General features: G+C 37.7%; 1 protein-coding gene across 1 annotated transcript in view; it reads left to right on the forward strand.

The window, feature by feature from the left end:
• The window catches only part of SEMA3A (semaphorin 3A), a 353944-nt gene that overhangs the window by 118021 nt on the left and 216934 nt on the right, over positions 1-18989 (forward strand). Inside the window, exon 3 of the mRNA XM_077264656.1 lies at positions 4635-4697. Within this exon, the coding sequence (XP_077120771.1) occupies positions 4635-4697 (63 nt within the window). The remainder of the gene's footprint in view (positions 1-4634; positions 4698-18989) is intronic.

Here is an 18989-nt window from a genome sequence, read left to right on the forward strand (position 1 = left end):
TTCGGGACGAGATCTGAATCTGAGCATGCGCAGCCCCCAGCGGCCATTTTCCCAGAGGCCACCGCATCGCACCTATTGAGCTGCCTCCGGGAAAATGGCCGCTGCTTAGATTCAGATCTCGTCTCCCGAGATCTCGGGACGAGATCTGAGTCTGAGCAGCGGCCATTTTCCCGGAGGCCACCGCATTGTACCGATGGAGTTGCCGGTGGGGCCTCCAGGCTTTAATGAGATGCCGGAGGAGCCCCGACTGCATAAAGATACGCCGCCGCCGCCACCCCCCAGCACAGAGGCCCCACACTGCAGAAGAGGAGCCGCCGCACCACAGCACAGCAGCCGCCGCTCCCAGCACAGAGACCCCACGCTGCAGCGCTATGATAAGGTAATGGGGGATACTCACTTTCCTGTGAGACGCCCCCTCGTCGTCATCAGGATCACTCCCCCCCCCAAAAGGCACATATTCACCGGCCCTATAAGACGACATACGGTGTATAAGAAGACCCCCGACTTTTAAGAAGATTTTATTTTTTAACTGGTAAAGTTGGGGGGTCTGTCTTATACGCCCAGTCGTCTTATACACCGGAAAATACGGTAGTTGTTCAGGGGAAGGATACAAAAAGCTGTCTCAGAGATTTATTCTCTTATCCCTAATCACGACATAACGTGATGGCTTGGTCATGTCTTGAAGTCCTGGCACAGTTTGAACAGTCCTCGAGATGCTATTGGCAAATTAAATTTCCTAGGAAATTCCACATGATTTGGCGAATTCTAATTTTGTCTATCTCTTTTCTAGACAAATGATATTACAGGCCCAGAACCTACTCAATATTGAAAGCTATCAACTGACAGAAACTCGTTTGTACAGTTAGGAATGGGTTTCTGCGTTTTAAAAAAAGACAAAATCCACTAAACTGAAAGAAGAAAATTCTTCTTGTTGCGTCATTCACTTGATTTCATGCAAAAGCCAATATCTGGTTAGTGTTGCATGTAAATTATCTGTTCAGGTTTGTAACGTCCCTTCTTTCTATTTATATTGCATTATTACATTATCCAAGGTTCCCAATAGATTCATAGTTTGGTATTAAATAAGGATCATGTTCTATTCTATTCCTAATTCCTAAAAGCTCTTCAACAAGCATGAATAATTGACTGTGAGGATCTCTGGATTTTGCAGTGGGTGTGAAGTCTATTTTACTTTGCTTGAAGTACTGAGCTTAGGTAGCATTAAAAGACTAGTGATAATCATAGACGGTATTAGTAATGTATCTGTGGCTAAATACCTGTTTTATAGCACAATGCTAAGCTAATTTACAACAGTTTATGTAGTAAATTTAGATTTGCTCTTTAGGACTTTACTGTAACCACTGTTTAGCCTATAGGTATTAGAGACAGAGCAGCACTGGACTGCGCATTTATAAATATGTATTATATATGTGTTTGCATGGGTTTCCTCCAGGCACTCCGGTTCCTCCCACATTCCAAAGACATATAGGGAATCTAGATTGTGAGCCCCATCGGGGACAGCGATGATGATGTGTGCAAACTGTAAAGCGCTGTGGAATATGTTAGCGCTATATAAACATAAAGATTATTATTTTTATTATTAAAGCATTCACTGTATTTTTTTTTAATGCTGGAGTGATGCTACTAATCTAAGTTCTCTGCACCTAGTATCATCCTTATCAGTCACTGTCTTCATCTGTTATCCACGGCACTGCAGTCGGTCTCACCGCAGTTTGTGACTTTCTTGATCACTCCAGTGTTTCCTGAGTGAGCTGGACGTCACAACTCAATGTAAGTCTGTGAGAACCAGAACAGACCTTTCATAGCCTTGCACTGAGAACTTGTGCCTGTTACCTCTAACTTCTGGCCGGTCAGAAGAGCTGAAGACAGCGACTCTTGATTATTAATACTAGGGTCAGGGAACTTACATTATTGGCACCACTTCAGCGCGGAAAAAAAATAACACTTGAATGGTGCTTTAAGCTCATTTTTTTTATATTTTAATTAAAACAATCCTAAAAAAATATAGACTGTGCCACCACAATCCATCGAAGCGACCAATTTTTGTGTTCTTTAGAAATTTTGATACATTTATGAAATAGCTGTGGAGACTTTACATTTTTAAGTTTCTGTTCAGTCTAATGAAAAGTAAAATGTCTAAACTTCTAATTGATGGTCAGAGCCATTTTAGATAAAGCTTTCCCAACAAAGTTGAATGTTTTATTAATACTACAATCATTCAGTATTTCACTCTACTATAGCACAGCCACTTAAAAATGAGCCACCACAGAATATCAAAATGTAGAATCAAATTCACTGAAATTAGCTAAATCCGTAAAATATACATAAGAGGTTATTGTGAGTTTAACAGAATACAAATATGCATCTTATTAAATATTTACAACTAACCCCTTAAGATTAAAAACTTTAAAAAGAAAAAATGGTCATAGACACTTACTGTACTTAGTTTTTAACAAATGGCGCTACTTCAAAGTCCATCATGAATATCAATGTTTGAAAAAAATACTTGACTCAATATTTCTAAGAACCATAAGCAGCTTCCAAACATTAGATATCTCCAGGGGGTCCAGGGAAACCAGGGATATATCTGTTCTTACACCACTGACAGACATCAAAGCCTGTTTTACAATAAAAATATTAATTTGCTTGTCTCGTAACTAGAGTTTGTGTAAATCGATTTGCGTGACTCATTTTTTTATGCAATTACCTTAGTCCAAAGCAGCTGCACAGAAGCAAGAGTAACACTTCTTATCTGCCGGCATCAAGGACTTCTTTTGATTAACCAGCCTGGCTCAATGTCATCATTGCAGAAATATGCACATGTGATGTCACGCTGGGCAGACTAATCAAAAGAGGAGCCATAAATGTCAGCAGGTAAGAGGTGGTACACCCTATCCCATGCAGCGGCCACAGACCACTGTTGTGACCAATGAAATAAATTTAACTGCTGATATTTTTAAATAGTCACAGGTAAGGTTGATGCTGTCATTAAAATGTTAGCTATTTAACGTTTGTTCATCAAGAATGTCATTCATTTGTAATAAATAAATAAAAAATTGCTGAAAAATTAAAAAAATCTAGCTAATCGTTACTCGGAGGCGTCCGCTCTTCGCCAGTCATTACACTGGCTGCCCATTCATTATAGAATCCAATTTAAAGCACTTGTTCTCACCCACAAATCTCTCCACAGTGCGGCACCCCCTCACATCTCCTCCCTTATTTCTGTCTATCGGCCTAACCGACCTCTGCCCTCTGCAAATGATTTTCGACTAACTTCTGCACTAATCCATACCTCTTACTCCTGACTCCAAGACTTCTCCCATGCTGTGCCAATCCTCTGGAATGCTCTACCCCAAGATATTAGGACCATCCACAATTTGCATAGTTTTAAGCGCTCGCTCAAAACACATTTGTTCAAAGCGGCCTATCACGTTCCCTAATCAAAGTAATTTTATGTTTGTGTGTAGCCCATTCACTATCTCCATCTACCCCCCACCCCCTGAAGATGGCTGGACCATCACTGTAAATACATCATTGTAAATACACACCTGTACTTTGTATCTCCCCACCTCATTGTAGATTGTAAGCTCTCACGAGCAGGGTTGTCTTATGTTGCTTTAATTATTGTATTGTTAACATTTTTACTTATGACTGTTGTGTTTGAAACTGTTAAACTGTAAAGCACTGTGGAATATGTTGGTGCTATATAAATAAAGATTATTATTATTATTATTGTTATTATTATTAAAACAGAATCTTTTCAAAAACTCCATAAACGGATTTAGGAGGCTATGAGTCCTCAATATTTCAACTGTGCTTATTATACATTAAAGATATAGCAGAATTTAATTGATTTTCGCCCAATGAATGTTTTTCTGCGTTCCTATCATTTGCATGCAAACTGTATGCAAAATATAAGAGCAGCTCTCCTATCCAGTTTGCGTAGGTGCCTTACTTCAATGGCCATGTGTGCATTTCATGTCAGTGCAACGATTCCTACATCTTTATCAAGAACTACATTAGGTGGCACAACCATTTTGTAAAATGAAATTCCTTTATTATAAGTTGGAGATTTCTCAGAGACCTAATAATTGACTATAAAAAAATCCATCCAGTATAATTCAGTAAATAGAGTGGAAGGAGGGGAAAAGGGGGTGATGCAGCTGCACTTTCTCTGTGTTCTTGAGGCTGCCTGCTACGAGAGGTGAGAGGGGACAGCAGTATAAGGACATGAACTAATCTCCTAATACAGACATGGCTCTTTCATCACACCAGGCAATGCCCACTCACTTAGCAAGTATGAAGATAACACATTTATAGATAGAGTGGAAAATATTAAAAAATGTGCAGGTTACTAAACAAATTTTGGCTCAGTCTATCTGTATACTCTATTACATATTATACATTTATACTGAAAAAAATATGTAGAATTGTGAGTCCTCAGTGGTTGATACCTTGGTACCAAGATATACATCTTTCCTATACATTTGTACTGTATTTTATGAAATATTATTAGATATGCTTTTAAAGGATATTTTGCAAGTAAAAGCCCCATTTTCAAGATTCTTCCAAATCCTACATAAAATTAATATGCAATGTTTTATCTCTTTCAGATTACATGGCCTGTAACAAATACTCGGAGGGATGAATGTAAGTGGGCTGGAAAAGATATTCTGGTGAGTTCCATTGGGTTCTCATACTTTCAAACCTCTACTATTTCGTAAGGGTTATAAGAGAGATAAACGTTTAATGCATTTCTATGAAGTCTTGCCTTCTAGGTGCAATGGACATTACTGCATATTTTTATTGCTGTTAAGGATTATTCAAGAGCTTTTTAATCCATTATATATATATATATATATATATATATATATATATATATACATAATGAAATTTATAATTTACCTAAACCTGATTATGAAAATGATTTGAAACATGCAATTTTTTTGTGATATTTATCACAGTAATGTATCTAAATTTCAAAGCCGGTTTAAATCATTCTTCTCCTCTCCTACACACTATATCAAATGAAGGATATATCATGGATGACTGATGGAGATGACAAGATTTTCTGAGATTCGAATATGGGAAATCACACAAATGTAACACGGAAGTTCAATTAGCATCAAAGATGTAAAATAAAAAATACTCACCTGTTCACCTGTCCACTTGCCCCTGCAGCCCACTATCCGATCCTCCACAAATTTTCTTTTTTCCCCTCTCCTGGTGCATGAATCCTCTCTGACCTATTTTACACTAGGCTGACACGTCCACCACTAAGCAGGCCTCTGAAGTCACTGCACGCCATGCCATCATTGTGCATATCATGATATTATGAAATGCATCACCCAAGGCATAGACATTGACTATGAAGTCAATGAAGCAGACCTAAGAAGGTGCATGCAATGAGGAATGCAAAAATGAGAGGCAAGGAGAACGAGACGGTGAGCTGCAGGTCAAGTTAGTGGATAGGTGAGAATTTATTTATAGTTTGACCTTTTTGCCTGAGCTTTATGGTTCAGCAGATTAGTGACCAGCTGATTATTTCGCTAAATTACATACAATAGGAAATATTTATCAACTCTGTATAATTCTTAGATTTGTCTTAGTGGTTCATGATGTCTTTTAAAAGTGCATTTTAAGACTAGGCATACACTGCTAGTTAGGTGACTTCCTTTGTGGATCAAATTTGTACCAAAATTATGGTGCACTTTTTAGTTCTCACTGTTGCATATTAGACTATTAGACATAATACTTTGTGCGGTTTCATTGAAAGAGTTTCAGTACACTCTTTTCAGACAAGATGCTGAAAATACAGATAAACAAGGTTATAAGGTGCAGAAAGTGTCTAAGATGTAGTTTATGAAAGACAGCTTTTTGGGGCGACATTGTGCCAGAATTCCTTGTGCATTTAGCCTAATGTTCCTCTATTGTTGTAGCTTGTATCAACCACAGAAATGTTGAGGGATCCATCTCATGTAAACTTCACAGAACCAGTTAAAGACAGCTTTCCATGGGAAGTTTCATGCAAGTTTTTTATTCCTCCATATAATAACATCTACAATGCTTCGAACTGCATGTTTTTTTTTTTAAGATTAAATGACCGTACAGGTCAAAACCTTGCTGTTATTATATTGAAGCATAAAGAACTTATGAAGCCTCCTAAGGAACGCTTTCTTCAATTGGTTCTATAGTTTAAATTCAATTATCTTTATGCTGAAACATGATTTAAAAACAAGAGAATTTTTTTAAAAGTAAAGCATCATTCATCTATTCCTTACATTGGTGATGCTCTGATGCTTAGGGATCCTCCTTAGTTTTGTTTTCCACCAACAAACGTGATTGCAGTAATTAGAGGCTATCACAGTCCCTGATTGACAGCAGTGGTCATGTAATGACAACTTGTAGTAAATTTTATTTTAATTGTTATTATGCTTTGCTTATTGCATCATCATATTGCACAGCACTTTACAGACATTATCATCTCTCTCCCCATTGAAGCTCACAAATTTTTGTTAGTATGTCTTTGGAGTGTGGGAGGAAACCGGAGAACCCAGGGGAAACCCACGCAAACTCGGGGAGAACATACACACTCCTTGCAGATGTTGTCCTTGATGGGATTTGAACTCAGGACCCCAGTACTGCAAAGTAACATTATTGATCACTGAGCCACCATGTTCCCCATAGTATTGTCAGAGCATAAGCATAAGGTGAAACAAAGGGTAATTTAGTTTGTTTTGGGTATTTTTAGACACCGGATAACTTCTACACCTTTTTTGTTGTTTGAAACTTATTGTGCTCGCTGTTTTTACTGAATTCACAATGCAAAACTGCTTGACTTTTGTATGTAAATAGTTCAGTTTTGTTCAACTATTATGTTAGATGTATGTGATGTTTTTGTTGGAATACTTTTTATTCCCTAATATTTATTTTAAGCTAAGAAATAACTAGTTAAGTCTTTGATCTACAGGGTTGAAATACCAAACAAAGTGTGACCCAAAGTCCTTATTTGTCTTGTCACTAACAGAAAAACAAAGAGCGAGACATCTGTTTTATTAGCTAACTAAGCTCTTAAGTATGGGAAGTCTCAGACAACTACTCAATATTCAATATTTGACTTGAAATGTGGCAAACAAATTTCCATCTCTTTTTATCTTACAAATGCTCTGTAGAGTAAATTCATTTTAGAGAAATTGAGCAATCATGACAATTCAGTAAGATGCTATGACTACTTCTTTTTATATCAGTGATATCTTGACCCAAAAGCAGGAGCGTAAATACAGTGGTCACAGCTGTCCCACAGCAACTGGACCCAGTGAGTGAGGGTCCCGCCGATACCAGCAATTACTTTATCTGTATGTAGATCCTTGCTTCAATACATGCTGCCGGCCAATCAAAGGCCAGCAGCTGATGTCAGCATGCACATGACTTGGAGGACATGACTTTGGTGTCATGCGCTCTTGTCGTCTGCAAGCTGAATTTTTTTCAGTTAATTACTAAAAGGTGGCCATACTACTACATGGATCGCAATGGGCTGTGCATTATATTATATGAAGGATATGATCTGTACATTACATTAAAGCACAGCAGCAGAACAGGGAACATACACCAGGATGTAATTGATACACTGCCGATTTTACATGTTTTCCCACCTGCAAAGAATGGATCTGTCTGCAATTTTTATCATAGATACACTTCAACTGTGATAGACAGAATTTTACAAAGAAAATTCCAGAAAATCACATAACTAATCTGCATTTTATTTCATGAAATAAGTATTTTATACACTAGAAAAACAGAATGTAATATTTGGTACAGAAATCTTTGTTTGCAATTACAAAGGTCAGACATTTCCAGTAGTTCATGACTAAGTTTGCACACATTGCAGCAGGGATTTTGGCCCACTCCTCCATACAGATCTCTAGATCTTTCAAGTTTCGAGGCTGCCAATGGGCAACATTGAGTTTTATCTCCCAATTTTCTATTGGGTTCAGGTCTGGAAAATGACTAGGCCACTCCAGGATCTTGAAATGCTTGTTACAGAGCCACTCCTTAGTTGCCCTGGCTGTGCATTTCGGGTAATTGTCATGCTGGAAGACCCAACCACGACCCATCTTCAATGCTCTTATTGAGGGAGGGAGGTTATTGACCAAATTCTCGAGAAACATGACCCCATCCATGCTCCCTTTAATACGGTACAGTCATCATGTCCTATTTGCAGAAAGGCACCCCCCAAAGTATGATGTTTCCCCCACTATGCTTCACGGGTGGATGGTATTCTTAGGGTTGTACTAATCTTTCTTCTTGCTACTAACACGGCGAGTGGAGTTGGTACCAAAAATTTCTATTTTGATCTCATCTGACCACATGACCTTTTCCCATGCCTCCTCTGGATCATCTAGATGGTAATTGGCAAACTTCATATGGCCTGGACATGTACTGGCTGTCATGGCTAGGAAATGGTTCATGTCCTGTTCTCTCAGGGTTAATGTTGTTGGCCTCTCTTTCAAGATGGGAGGGGTATGTATACTCACTCCTAGCTGGGTTTCTCTGCTATACATTCTGATTAAGTCTGTGTGCTTGATCACTGAAGTGTGTGTCTGGTTTGCATAGTGTTTATCTTGCTCTCCATGCGTTACTCTGTTTGCTGTTCTGGATTTCTGACCTCTGGCTTTGCTTCTGACTATCCCCTGTCTCTCCCATTTGGTACCTTGTGATCTCCTGGCTCTGATCTTGCTTGTTTGATAACTCTCTAGTGTTTATCCCTTCTCTGTTCCTCGGTGTCTGGCTCCACCCCCTGACCTCCTCCCACTCTGTCACATGTCTAAGGTCCTGTAGTTTACCAGGTTAGTACCCGGCGTTTAGCTCAGCTCCTTTGCTGTTGTGTGCTCACCCAGAGTCATAATAGCATAATACTGTGAATCATGGAAACAGGTAAACCGAAACCACAGGTAACACCTATAGTATACGCCTTGAAAGCCCAGGTGAACACAGTAAGTGTGACAGCCCCCCGAAGAAGCCTACGCGAAACGCGCGTAGGGGCTGGTGTTTCCACAGGTACACACTGCGTCTAATATGGGTAAGGCCCGGTCTTTCATGTATTGTTAGTCTTTCACCTCAGATAGACGTGTGGTGGGGCTAGTAAGCTGGTAGTGCCACTTACTTACTGTGTTCACCTGGGCTTTCAAGGCGTATACTATAGGTGTTACCTGTGGTTTCGGTTTACCTGTTTCCATGATTCACAGTATTATGCTATTATGACTCTGAGTATGTATTTTACATTGGCATTTTAATATAAATGGTTGTTAATAAATTTGATATCTTGTTATACCTCTAATGACAACTCGATGACTCCTTTTTTCGGATTAGTATATATATTGGTGGGGAGTTTCTGTTTTGTCCAGTTGTGGACTTATATGTGGCTGAGATCTAATTCTTTATATCTTTATGTGTGCTCACCCCACAGCATTAATACCCATAAGCCGTGACACTGGCATGACCAGGGGGACCTTGCATGCCCTGCAGTAATTTTAATCCATGACTGCGTAGTGTGCTTACCAATGGTAATGTTTGAGACTGTGGTCCCATGTCTCTTTTCGGGTCACAGACCAGATGTAGTTCTGGGCTGAATCCTGACCTTTTTCAGAATCAACCTGACCCCACAAGGCGATATCTTGCATAGAGCCCCAGACCGAGAAAGATTGACAGTCATCTTGTATTTCTTCCATTTTTTAATAACCGAGCCAACAGTTGTTGCCTTCTCACCAAGCTGCTTGCCTACTGTCCTGTAGCCTATCCCAGCTTTGTGCAGGTCTGCAATTTTGTCACTGGTGTCCTTAGAAAGCTCTGTGGTCTTGGCCATTGGTGGAGAGGTTGGAGTGTGATTGATTGTGTGGACTAGTGTCTTTTATACATGTAATGAGTTCAAGCAGATGCAATTAATACAGGTAATGAGTGCAGAGTAGAAGGGCTTTCAAAACTAACAGGTCTGTGAGAGCCAGAATTCTTGCTGTTTGGTAGGTGATCAAATACTTATTTCATGCAATAAAATGCAATTTAATTATTTAAAAATCATAGAATGTGATTTTCTGATATTTATTTTTAAATTCTGTCTCTCACAGTTGAAGTGTACCTATGATAAAAATTACAGACCTCTCCATTCTTTGTAGGTGGGAAAACTTGAAAAATTACTCATTTCCCCCACTGTATATATGTATATATATCAGGATGGGCAGGGGGACCCAGTCGAACTCTTGCACCAGGGCCATCAGACTCTGAACACCAGAAACCATTTTTCCAGTGGAGTAACTAATGTGGTTTCTGTGGATGGTTTCTGCTAAAGAAATGAGCTTGTCAAGAACAATAGGGCCAGGATCAACAGGATTGACTAGGATCTCTCACTACTCTGAGTTTCAATTTTTACAAATCAACAAATTGCCAAGTCCTCATCTGAAAACTCTTTAAAAGCATAACGTGGACATTTTGTAGCATTTGATCTATAAACTGGAATAAAAAGTGAATTAAGTGTTGCTACTCAGTTAAGTTCGTTAGGGAAAATTGCAATTTTTCATTTTTAAATATGTAGTGCAATTATCATTACTTGAATTCTTTCAAATCATAATGATTATGAATGATATTCTTTCTGTAATGTTAATGTACATCTTAAGGTTGCAAATAAATCAAAATACCAATTTTGGTATATATTTTCATAGAATTTGAAGGTTGTCGAAAGGTAATAATGTGTCTTTCAGCAAAATATAAAATTCTTATTTCTTTATTTTCCAAGTTTGTTCTTTTAGTTCAGCTAAGAATGGGCATTATATCTAGTCTAAGTCGTCCATATGCTCCATAATTTTTCAAGCCACCAACACACTATCTGTGGTTTAAAAATTAGTAGATGCTTTTTTGATTATTTTCATCATTGTTATTCTTGCTGCCAGTGGGAAAGATCTTTGTTTCCTACTAATGTCTGCTTCTGCTATTAATGTTGTTACAAGAAGTATTATATGTTGTGATTATGTCACTAATGATATATGCAATTATTTATATTTTTATTTAATTAAATCTTATGAATGTATATTCTAAAAAAGTACTTTAAAATTATATTTTACAAAAACAGGAGTTTTGAGGGTTTTTTGTTACTTTAACTGCATGGTTAATACTCTACATTACTTTGATTAATTAGATAGGAGTCTAGAGATCAGTAACATTACTTTTGCATCTAGCCATTTATCAGTGACTGCTAATAAACTTGGGCTGACTTCAAATATGTACATCAAAAACAAAACCAGCACAATATTTCACAGATATTATACAGTGTATCGGTAGTTCAAGTGCTATGGCAAATGTTAAACATGAAGCCAAACAAAAAGGTCAAAATCTCCTCTAAATATAAACCTGCACAAAGACCCCATAAAGCTACCACCAACATTGATTGATGATATAACGATAGCTCCCAGTGCCTGGAGATAAATATTTAGTTTCACCTTAGACTCCCTGAATTTATTCACAATTGACAACCAGTTGTTGAAACACCGCTGCTCTATTTGAATACACGTTCGTTCATCTTGTGCACTGTATTTTATATATGTATGCACAAAATCACAATTACATACATTTTATGGCTGGTAAATGGAATTTGTTTTCATTTATATGTAAGCATAATCATATTCGTAGACTGATAACTAGCTGTTAAAATGTTCACACTTCTTCCGACTACCATTCTAATGAAAACTTGCCCTCGTGGCCTGATATTACTCTAAAATACTCTAAATGTACACAATCTTCTCCTCCTCCTTGTTTTTTTCTCATCCTTCTCCTTTTCCTCCTTGTCCTTCTTTTTACTCCTCCTTTTCTTCATCCTACGCCTTATTTTCTTCCTCCTCCTTTTCTTCCTCCTCCTTCTTTTTCTCCTTTTCTTTCTTTTCATCCTTCTCCTTTCCTTCTTATTTGACTTCACAAAAAAATACAAACTATAGTATTTACCCATGACTATTCATAATGCCCTATCATATGCTGTAACTTAATAATTGGTGGTAGGGTAGTATGCAACAATTAGGATCCTGTATGATCCTTAGACCAAGGGAATGTAAATCTTTTCCACATAAGTGTAGTCCTGCATAGAAGCTTGACATAGAAAAGTAAATGAAATTAAGTTGCAGTACCAGTTCAACATAAAGTTGGGCATGTCATCATGCAAGACATAAAATCCAATATATACTTTATTATTATTGTGGCCATGTTGATTTAGTGGGTGGTAGGGGTCATAATAGATAACCCACATCGGCTACTATCGACAAATAGCAACATGCCATATTATATATTTAGGTAAATCCTTTAAAGGGAAGGTGCCACCAGTTTTCTTGTAGTTTGTTTTTTGTGAAATTAAGCTTAAAATAGTAAATAAAATGTATTAATGCAATGTTTGCACTGTTTGCAAACATTTCTATATGAAAAATATTATATATTTTCTTACAAATATATATATTGATCACTAGGGGGAGCATTTTCCGTTTTAGACCTCAAGCAGCTATAGTAAGACTTACCAGCTTTACTGTTAGCTGGAAAATCTGGGCAGTAACTGCTGACATCAGCATTTCCCTCCCCTTTTGCGTGGTCTAATATCCCTGGGGCAGAATGAAGAGCAGCATCACAGGGCAGAGCCATTTTGTGTGTGACTGACCTGTGATCTGCTATCACCAGCAGTTACTGCATCAGAAGCACAGTTAGTTTATGTGGTGTGTATGGAGCAGCATTGTCTGTGCAGAGCTGTCTGTGACTCATCCCTCAGTAAGATAAGAAGGAGCTCCAGGTCTGCAGTGAATGGCCAGGCATTGTGGAGGGAGGGGAGAGATACATTGTATGGCAGAGACAGGTGTGTCAGGTGTCACCTCTCTCTGCAGGCTGGGAATGCAGCTTAATGGAGTGAATGGAGCTCCTGTGATAGAGAGTAAGTGGAGCTTGGCAGAGAGCACTGGGCTATAGTAAAATGGCTGCTAGTCACACCTACAGCAGGGAGTTGTGCAGCCCACAGAGGCGTGCCCAGCTCACTGCTAACACCTCTCCAATGTTATAGATAGGGTCCTCGCCGGTCTATTATCTCCTATGTCCATGGGGTGCTGTAAAATGAGACTGTTAGTGTCGTGAACTGCTGTGAAACCAAGATGTCAGCCCCCAGTTCCTTCTTTAAACACATATAACACACAAAATCTGTTTCACATGCATTTAAAACTTGGTTATAGCAGCATGTTATGCTACATTACAGTGATTTATTAATAATCTACAAACGCGGTACCTTACCTTTAAAAGTCCTCTAAGGGAAATTACAGTTGAAGCCTTTTGTGTCTTATGGTTACGTATGACCATTTATAAACTTCTGGCAAAGGAAGCAATTGGCAACATCATTTTTGGATTTTTAATGCAAAGTTTAACCTTTGTCTGATGTCTATGAGACCTGTCTTTTCAGTTGAGGTCTGCCGAAACTTTTCTAATTACTAGAATGAAGAGGCCATTGTCCTTATAAACATGCTGTACAGTTGCATTACTTTCAGTGTAACTGCAATCAACATAACGTGGCCCTACGGAAATATTAGAGTTTTGCCTAAAAAGCATAATGCTGGAAAAGTGCCATAGAAACTCCATGCTAGCAATACATTAATTGTGGTCCCAGCTCATAGAGGGCCACCTGTCCTAATGGTAAACCTTAGGTTGTAATTTACTAGTAAGATGGTAAATATTCTGTTTGTTAATGCTTTAGTTCTGTCGCTTTCTAGGAATGCTGGATGACAACCATTGTGACAATCACAATTATAGCTCTCATAGGCATTGCTTTTGTATAGATTAATTAATAATGAATCTACCTGCAGCAAAAAATGGAAATGCAAAAAGGAAATACCCCTGGCCCTTAAGGGGTTAAATGACGGCCACATATAAATAAAAAGTTGATATTTGAAAGTTAATAGTTGACAGTGACTTAGGAGAGTCAACCATCCAAGGACTTACTTTTGATGTTAATTTATAATCTAACGTGTTTATAAGTAGCCTCATACTGTTATAAAGGCTAATCTACAGATGTGGGTTACAGATCTGTGCATAATCCCCATAGACTAGTTTGATGGTGCACAGTGCTGCTTTGTTTTGTATTTGGGCACCCTTTGCAGCATCTGAAAGCGGCTGTGCATTTATACTAACCACCTGACTCTGCCCAATAAATATAAACAGGTTTCATAGTGTCATTAAGCCAGTGTCATGTTCATTATGTTTAAAGCCTCTGCAAGAACATTGGGTGGGTTCCAGATGGCCGAAAGTGCTGCATTCTTTTTTGCTGCCAACTCTTTGGATATATTATGTTCTCTTCTAAGCCATAATGATGGCTTAGAACAGCATCCCAGACATTTTATGGACATTTAGCAACTTGTATAAGCTGTTCCAGATTCACTTCAATCTAATACTTTTTTTCTTGCAAAATTGTATTATCAATGACACTTGCGTGATTATTAGAGATGAGCAAATGTATTACAGTGGAATTAAATTCTAATAGAAAATTACAAAATTCCTCACTTGCAAAAATGTTGATATATATATATATATATATATATATATATATATATATATATATATATATAATTTTTTTTTATTCATCTCTATACAGATTCAGCAGTTTTGCTGAAAGGGCCTTCAAAAGGTTAAAAAATGAAAAAAACAAAACAAAAAAAACCACTTGTACTCACTTTTTGCTCACTTTTCCGGCCCACTTGCTCCTTGCTGTCACAGTGGCCTTCCTGAGCATGTGTGGAAACGTACTGGGCCTCAGAAGAGCGCAAAGTCCTGACCTTGCGTTAAGAGGCCTTGAAATTCAGTGCTCATGACAGGGATAAGAAGATGATTTGATGGTTAGACAAGTGATGGTGAGGAGCTGAGAATCCAGAGAGTTGTGAGGTAATGTGAATATAAGTGATTTTTTTTAAATTATTTTTTACATCTTACTTTAATTATGTTCTGGGTATGGAGAGAACCCCAAGGATAATAAGGGACATGCATATTGAGAAGAATAACATATTTTTACATTGAATTTTTGGGGAATATCAGTGCAAGCAGGGGAATTTAAATATTGCCTTATTCGCTCATCTCTAGTGACTATATTAACATCAGAAAGAATTTTTTAAGTAGTGGTCTGAAACTGAATTTTTCAAAACTAATTTTCTAAAACTCTGATCACATCATGTTTGGGCCCTTTTGCTGTCATAGAGTTGGATACAGTTGGTTATGTCTGACATTAACTTACCATATATACTCGTGTATAAGCCGAGCTTTTCAGCAATTTTTTTCATGCTGAAATCACCCCCCCTCGGCTTATACATGAGTCATTGTCCCAAAAAGATGGCAAGGGAGGGGTAGTGGGCGAGCAGCGGGTCACAGAGGCAGGATGGCGGCTGCAGCAAAAGCCTGTGCCTGCTGCTAAAGAGAAATGAATATTCACTGCACTGGCATCCCCCTAAATTTAGATTAAAATATGATTGGAAAATAGTATTTATTCCATTGTTTCCACAAGACTTTTGTATTTTTTTTGCTCCCTATTTGACTATTTAAAAAAAAAATTATATAATTTGGTTTATTTGGATTTGCTTGCTTTGAAATAAAGTGAAAATATAACCAGATATTTCCAATTTTCCTTTTAAATGTTTTAGGTAACTATATATTTCTTTTTTGTTTTAATATTAAATGCCAGACGGGGAACAAATACTTTTTTGCTAATGCTTTTGCTGATTTTGACATCTGTACAAATGGATTTGTTTCTCCAATCTCTAACTTTTTTTGGCAAACTTTATAGCAACTGGAAGTAAAAACTTTGTGTCAGTGATATGTTAATACATATTTCCTGATACCAGATTCAGTCTTTTATTGAATATCGTGCTTAACAACGATTTATACTATGGACTGTTATATCAATCAAATTGACATAACTATGAAATCAACCTTTAGAAAGCTTCTTGATTTTGCACCAAAACCTACTAGATCAGTTGATGTATGCATTTATTTTGGATGTACATATACTGCAATTTTGTTTCCAAGTTGACTCAGCATTTGCCCTGACTCGGGTTCAAAAAGAGGTTCTATGAATTGACCTCTGCCTAAAATGAACAATAAACAATCATCAGATGGTAAGCTATTTCACAGATGACACAACTGAATTAATAACCAAAGCTGCATTTTAGAGTTTGTAATAAAAATATCAGAGATTAGAAAATCAACTTGAAATCAAAGCCTCCAAAAATAGATACAAGCAACAAGAATTTTAGGTGATTTTGTTTTTATCATATCCAGCAAAATGGTGACTGACTGCCATATTTCATATCAGCTCTTCTTCATCATTCATCATCATCATCATCATCATCATTATTATTATTATTATTATTATTATTATTATTATCATTATTCTTCATTGGTTGGAAATAGTCACTAGTAGCCAGGATGTGTCCACCTCGCAAGACCAGAAGAGCGAAACTATAGCAGGCATTGCTTGCATAACTAAGCCAGCTTAAATAGAGAAAAGGTAGACGTGAGTGGTTCTCTTGCAGCATGTAACATAAAGGCAATCCTCCGCTCAGCAAGGACTTAACTATTGCTACCCTGCCTAGGAGCTGCAGCTCTGAGTTCACGCCTGAGTCACTGTGCACAGACCAAAGCTATCCATGGAGACACCAGGCGGAGAATATAAATCTGTGGAATCCACAAGACTCTGACCCCGCCATGATAGTTCATGATGTTTTAAAAACCTCCTTGTGACACATCTACATAGAATCTTATGAGTAGGAACTGTCATCTCCTATCTCAGTAATGTAAAAATGTGTCTTCAATGAATGTAGATTTAAAGGGGTATTCCCTTCTCTAAGCTCCTATCCCAATATGTAGTAGGTATTATTATTATTTTAGAAAATACCTAAGGTAGTCTCATTTTTCTAATTCGCTAGGTCTCTTTCCCCATGTGCAGACATTGCAAGACCTTGGGTATCCATGGTTACATCCACTGATATAGTGACAGTTAGCTAGTTACTAGTGGTCATAACCATGGATACCTAAGGTCCTGCAATGCCTGCACGTGATGAGAAAGGCATAATGAATCAGAAAAACTATTCTACATTTTTAATTGGAGATATTTGCTAATATTATTATTATTATTATTATTATACCTACTACATATTGGGATATGATCTTGGATATGGAAATACCCCTTTAACTCCAGAATTGAGAATTTATAAAATCAATGATCAGCTCTGAATAGGAGAACGCAGATTTTTCTGATAAGATCTATTACAAAGTTGCTTATTTTCATGTGTAGTAAAGATTTATGACATGAAATGTTTACTCTGTAAACAAATGTGCCTGAATTTAATTTTGTGAGATTTTCCCCACTCTGCAGAATATTATATTTTACTGTATCACAATTTTTTACTTGTGCAATTAAAAGCAATGCTTGACTGGTCATCTTTGCTGCTCAACTTAGTTGGTGTTCATTTGCACAGATCTTCTCCTGTGAATATTAATTATCATCATTTTCTTTTGGATGGAAAAAAAAAACCAGGATGTTAATTATAAAGTTTTGATTTTTTTAAAGCAGATTTGTCACCAGATAAACTCTTAGCTATATCAATAGATTGAGAATACAAACTGCTCATTTATATCTGATTAGGCTGACATATTTTTTCTCTATACTTGATATTAGCATAAGCATTTTGTGAGTACAACACAAAAGTGTTTTTATTTTCCACACAACCTCAGTGTCAACTGCAGTTTGTACTGAGCAGTGGAAGATCTCAGTAGCAATAGGGAGGAGGGTCACTATGGAGCTTTCAATCAGGCTAGCTGGGTGGAGATTGAGTTAATATAGTCATTGTCAAACCAAATACAGCATTGTATCAGGTCTGAGTCTTTTAATAATGTATACAGTTTGTACTGTTACATTTCTCTAAATATGGCCATGCCTCTAAAATGTATGCCAATGAAAAACATACAGAAAATATTTAAAAAGAATGGTTAAAAAGAATAGTTAAGTGAAATTGGTGTTTTAAGGTAAAATTCATCAATGTACCCATTCTTTAATTAAATCATAGAATCTTAAGGTACCTTCACACTCAGCAACTTTACAACGAGAAACAACAACGATCCGTGATGTTGCAGCATCCTGGTTAGCAATCTCGTTGTGTTTGACATGCAGCAGTGATCTGGATCCTTCTGTGATATCGCTGGTCGGAGCTAGAAGTCCAGAACTTTATTTGGTCGTCAGGTCGGCGTGTATCGTCGTGTTTGACAGCAAAAGCAATGACGCCAGCAATGTTTTACATGGAGCTAACGACCTGTGAGAACGATAAGTGAGTCACCGTTACGTCACAGGATCGCTCCTGCATCATTGTGGAACTGCTGTGTTTGACATCTCTACAGCGACCTAAACAGCGACGCTGCAGCGATCGGCTCGTTGTCTATATCGCTGCAGCGTCGCTGAGTGTGACGGTACCTTTAGAGTGTTAGAGTTGGAAGGGATCTCCAGGGTCATCATGTCAAACCCCCTGACAGATACAGATGACTGTCCAGCCTCTATTTGAAGACTTCCACTGATTGATCACCCACACTGTCAATAAGTTTTTTATATCTAATCTATATATTTTTCCTTTCAGTTTCATTCCATTGCTTCTCATGTTTTCATGTGCAAATGAGAATGAGGATGATCACTCTACACTGTGACATCCCTACAGATATTTGTAGACCACTATTAAGTTTCCTCATAGCCTTCTTTTTTGCAAGCTAAACATTCCCAGATCCTTTAACCATTTCTCGTATGACATAATTTGCAGTCCGCTCACCATCCTGGTAGCTCTTCTTTGATCTTACTCCAGTTTTTCAATGTCTTTTTTAAAATGTGGTGCCCAGAACAGGGCACATAATTCCAGATGAGGCCTGACCAAGGAGAAGTA

This window comes from Ranitomeya variabilis, chromosome 5 (genome assembly GCF_051348905.1).
Source record: "Ranitomeya variabilis isolate aRanVar5 chromosome 5, aRanVar5.hap1, whole genome shotgun sequence".
NCBI classification, from domain to species: domain Eukaryota; kingdom Metazoa; phylum Chordata; class Amphibia; order Anura; family Dendrobatidae; genus Ranitomeya; species Ranitomeya variabilis.